Raw genomic sequence first — 4,070 nt, forward strand, 5'->3', positions numbered from 1 at the left:
CAGTCGGTCGGGAAAAGTATGCCCGACCGACACATCCTCAGTCGGTTGTGGGCCGTTAATTCGGCCGGCGATGGCGCCTGTCGGTCGGTCGGTCTCTCCGGACGTCGGTCGGTCGGTCCGGCTGTCAGTCGGTCGGTTGGTCGGTCCCTCCGAATGTCGGTCGCTCGGTCCGACTGTTAGTCGGTCGGTCGGTCCCTCCGACCGTCAGTCGGTCGGTCGGTGGGTATTCTCCAATAGGAGTCAAATTTTGACACAAGCTCATGACATTTATCATAAGCATTTATAGTAAATGGAAGAGTACTGCAACACATTTCTTGAGACCTTTCTTTCTAATGCATTTTTTTACAATATAGTAACACGAGACAGAATGTGGACACATCATGTAAGCAAGAATTTCGCTCCTCTACGGGGACCGCACCAAATTTATGAGATGATAGATGCAATAACATGGTGCAGACAACACCCATATATGTACTAATAAGTTTTGTATTCTATTCCTGTAGCTGGTCAACAATATTAATTTCCCTTACTGCTATAATCGTGACACACGACCAAAACAGAGGCCCCACTAGCTATGAGTAATATTATGGAATCAGAATTTAAGTAATGATGCCAAGAGCATTCAAGACCATGAAATTTGGTTGCATGATACAGGCTGAAATGCCATGAAGAGATACCCACACAGGAAATTCTGAGATGAAATTTTTATCATTTTGCCTCCATATCATGCTCACTGCACACATCTTCCAGGGTAAATATGCTAAGCATGTATGCCGTTTGACACCACATTTTTAAAATGGTGCTAACCTGCCAATCATATCATGCGAGATTTGCATCCATATTAAAATATTCTTGAACTATTTGTACGTTTAAACATGCAAGGTCATTAATGTGGGAAAATTTGAAGGTCACCTTACAAATGCAATGAATTCAATGTCTTGAACCCTCTCTGTAGAGTAACTTCCTAAGTCCTTTCGCAAAGATCTTTCAAAAATAACAATGTAAAAAGAACAAAGACCCTAAATCAGTCCAAAAAATGTGGGCATTGCCCCTCAAATCATCTCAATTTATACCACCACATGGCAATAAGCCAAATCTAAGTTTAAATCTTAGGCCTGAAACCACAAGCAATAAACCCTAATAAAGATAGGATTCGGTTCCAGCCGTTCGATCCAATCACTAAGAACTTAAATAATGTTATAAACTAATATCTTTAGAAGAATTGAAGAATCTAATCCAAGCATGAAAGTTGCGGGTATTGCAAGAGGAGGACGATCAGAGGAGGAGATTAGGATTTCGATCGGAGAGGATAGAAGTAATGATGAGCGGTGCATGTATATATAGAGGAGGAGGAGACATATCTTAGGTTGATCGATGAGGTCGACGGTGATAGTGATGGCAACGGCGACGGTAATGGCACGGAGGAGGAGGAGGTACAAATAATAAGAGACGGAGGAGGACGAGGCGGCTTGGGATGGAGGTGTGAGAGCGGGGAGATAGGTGGATTTATGTCGGTAAGAGATGGGAGGCCGGAGAGTCCGCTCAAGATTAACGGCAATAACTAGGGTTTCCAGATGAGGATGGAGGCAAGATAATATCAGGTGGAGTTGAATTATAACAATGCTAAATGACTTCCATCGACACTTGTTTACGTCGCAAATTGCTGACGCTAAAAAGTGCCATAAAATGTTGATGCTTTTAACGAGCGGTCGGCAAACAAAGAGACTATTTTTTAGTTGCCAACGCTTCCTCTTAGCGTCGGCAATATTAAGCCGGAAAATAACATGTTTTCTGTAGTGTAATGGTGCAATCAAGGCTATGTTCAAGCATACAAGGCGATGTGAGACCAAAAAACCCACTGATCAAGCGTCGCCGTCATGGTCCCCTCCAGGGCGCCACCTTGGGCCGACAGCGGCGGTAGAGTGGCTTCCATTCTTCTAGTCGCCCTCCAATTAAGTTGTCACGGGTCACCCCGAAGAATGGTGGAGGACTCTGTTACGGACCGGTTGCCAAGGAGAGTATTACGCACCAATGAGAACTTGGAGGCCCTGCAACACTTCCACTCTGACTCCAAGGTCACACATCCTCGTAAGACGTTATCAGCGCCAAGTGTATATTCCATATGTTTTCTTTTCTGATGAAAAAGGAGTATATTCTACACGTTTGAGAGTGCTATAGATCTTCCTGTCAGAATCCATAATGGTAGTTGTTATAGATCCAGCATCCAGGTCTCAGTGGAGAAGCTCCAACCTAAAGCAATAAAAGTGATGCATTGGTCTCCATGATAACCATCTGCTTCCAATGGTAATCAAGCAAGGATCCCGTGGTGCGTGCAAGGCACCACAGAAGGTGGTAAACCGGTGGACGGAGTCCATCACAGGATGGATGGCCATGCACAAGCACAGGCCGTGTGATGCACATAAGTGCATTGTTTGATGGCCGTCTATCCTATGATGATGGCTATCTAAGAGTGCACCGCACCCTACGGTGCCACGCACATGTTGCAGGGGATCCATGCTCATGGTAATCATGATATCTGCTCCCAAGACCATTCCATGCAGGTTTGGCATAGGCTAACCTTTCTCTTTAATCCTTTCTCTTTTGCTTTATTTCTTTTCCCTTTAACATTTTGTAGTTGTGAAGCAATGCATTTTGCCTTCCATCAGCCATATTAAAGCCGCCGCGCTCCACCACCTACCTCCCTACGTACAGATCATTTGGAACCGAGAAGACTAACATTTCATTGCTCCATTATATCCTTGTTTCCACCCAATGGCGATGGCGAGTGTTCAGGTGTTCGGTTGCCCGACCTGGCCAGAGGTTGCAAGGGTACTTGCGTGCCTCTTCGAGAAGGAAGTCGAGTTCCAGCTCATTCGCCCTAACAACTACGATGGCCTGAAAAGGATGCCTAGCCTCAAGGAGAAGGTAATATATAGCTCTAAATTACATATATATAAATAGCGTGACATTATTTTCACTCCAGTACCAATCTCTTACCCCAAAAAAAGAAAAGAGAAAAGAAAATACCAATCAATTCTATTCTGTGTTACAGGGTCCACGGTTCGCATTTAAAGACGGGAAAGTGACCCTCCAAGGTAAGAAAAAACATTAGCTAGGTAAGTCGGTTGCACTCTGACAGCCTTAAATCTTGGGTTGGTGGCATTGCTTTGAGTGACAGAGTCGAGGGAGATATGCAGACACATTGCAGAGAAGTATGTGGACCAAGGGACCAAAGATCTTCTGGCCGTGAGGGGCACGCACGAAAGGTGTTCGATCGAGCAATGGCTGCAGACCGAGGTTGGCAGCTTTGACCCCCCAAGCTCCGAGTTGGTGCTTAACCTGGGATTTGGGCTGCCCACGGGGCCGGATAAGGAGGTGATCGAGCAGAACAAACAGAAGCTGGACGAGGTGCTCCACATATACGATAAGAGGCTGCAGGCGACGAAGTTCCTGGCGGGGGACAAGTTCACGCTTGCTGACCTCTCCCACCTGCCCAACGCCCAGCGTTTGGTGTCGAACGATGATTACCGTTCGTTGATCAGGACGAGGGAGAAGGTGAGCTTGTGGTGGGATGTGATATCACGCCGCAAGTCCTGGCAGAGAGTGATGGAGATGCAGCAGGAGCCACCCTCGGTTAAATAAGGTTTCAGATGCTACCACCGGTGGCTTGAAATGGAGTTGGGCGAGTTGCTCTCTTTGCTTTGTGCCGTTGTGCTTGAATATAGGTGTCACAAATAAATTTTATGGTGACGGTGCCTTCCGATTACTACAAAAAAATTGTATCTTATAGTAATAGTATCAGATCTGAGATCGCGAGCTAAAAATGGCAACTACTATGTACTTATGAAAAATCCTTCTCATAAGCATTCAAAGCATCTTATAGTGATATTACAGAGCAACAATGAAATAAAATTTAAATAATTAATATTTAATTTTAATTTAAATAATGAAATTAAATATCTTATTAAATAAAATTTTATAATTTTTCATCATTTTCAATAAATCTCAGTAAAAAATAAAGATACTTATGAAAAATTCTTCTCACAAGCATTCAAAGCATCTTATAGTGA

The 4,070-nt window shown here is 44.2% G+C and overlaps 1 protein-coding gene across 1 annotated transcript; it reads left to right on the forward strand.

The window, feature by feature from the left end:
- Window positions 1–2,731: 2,731 nt before the first annotated feature.
- LOC140852600 (glutathione S-transferase F11-like) lies at window positions 2,732–3,825 on the forward strand. The gene is made up of 3 exons (XM_073246027.1): window positions 2,732–2,925; window positions 3,053–3,095; window positions 3,179–3,825. Exons 1-3 carry the CDS (start codon window positions 2,773–2,775, stop codon window positions 3,640–3,642), a joined length of 660 nt encoding a protein of 219 aa, XP_073102128.1. The 5' UTR covers window positions 2,732–2,772; the 3' UTR covers window positions 3,643–3,825.
- Window positions 3,826–4,070: the final 245 nt, after the last annotated feature.

Source organism: Elaeis guineensis, chromosome 11 (genome assembly GCF_000442705.2).
Source record: "Elaeis guineensis isolate ETL-2024a chromosome 11, EG11, whole genome shotgun sequence".
Taxonomy (NCBI): Eukaryota; Viridiplantae; Streptophyta; class Magnoliopsida; order Arecales; family Arecaceae; genus Elaeis; species Elaeis guineensis.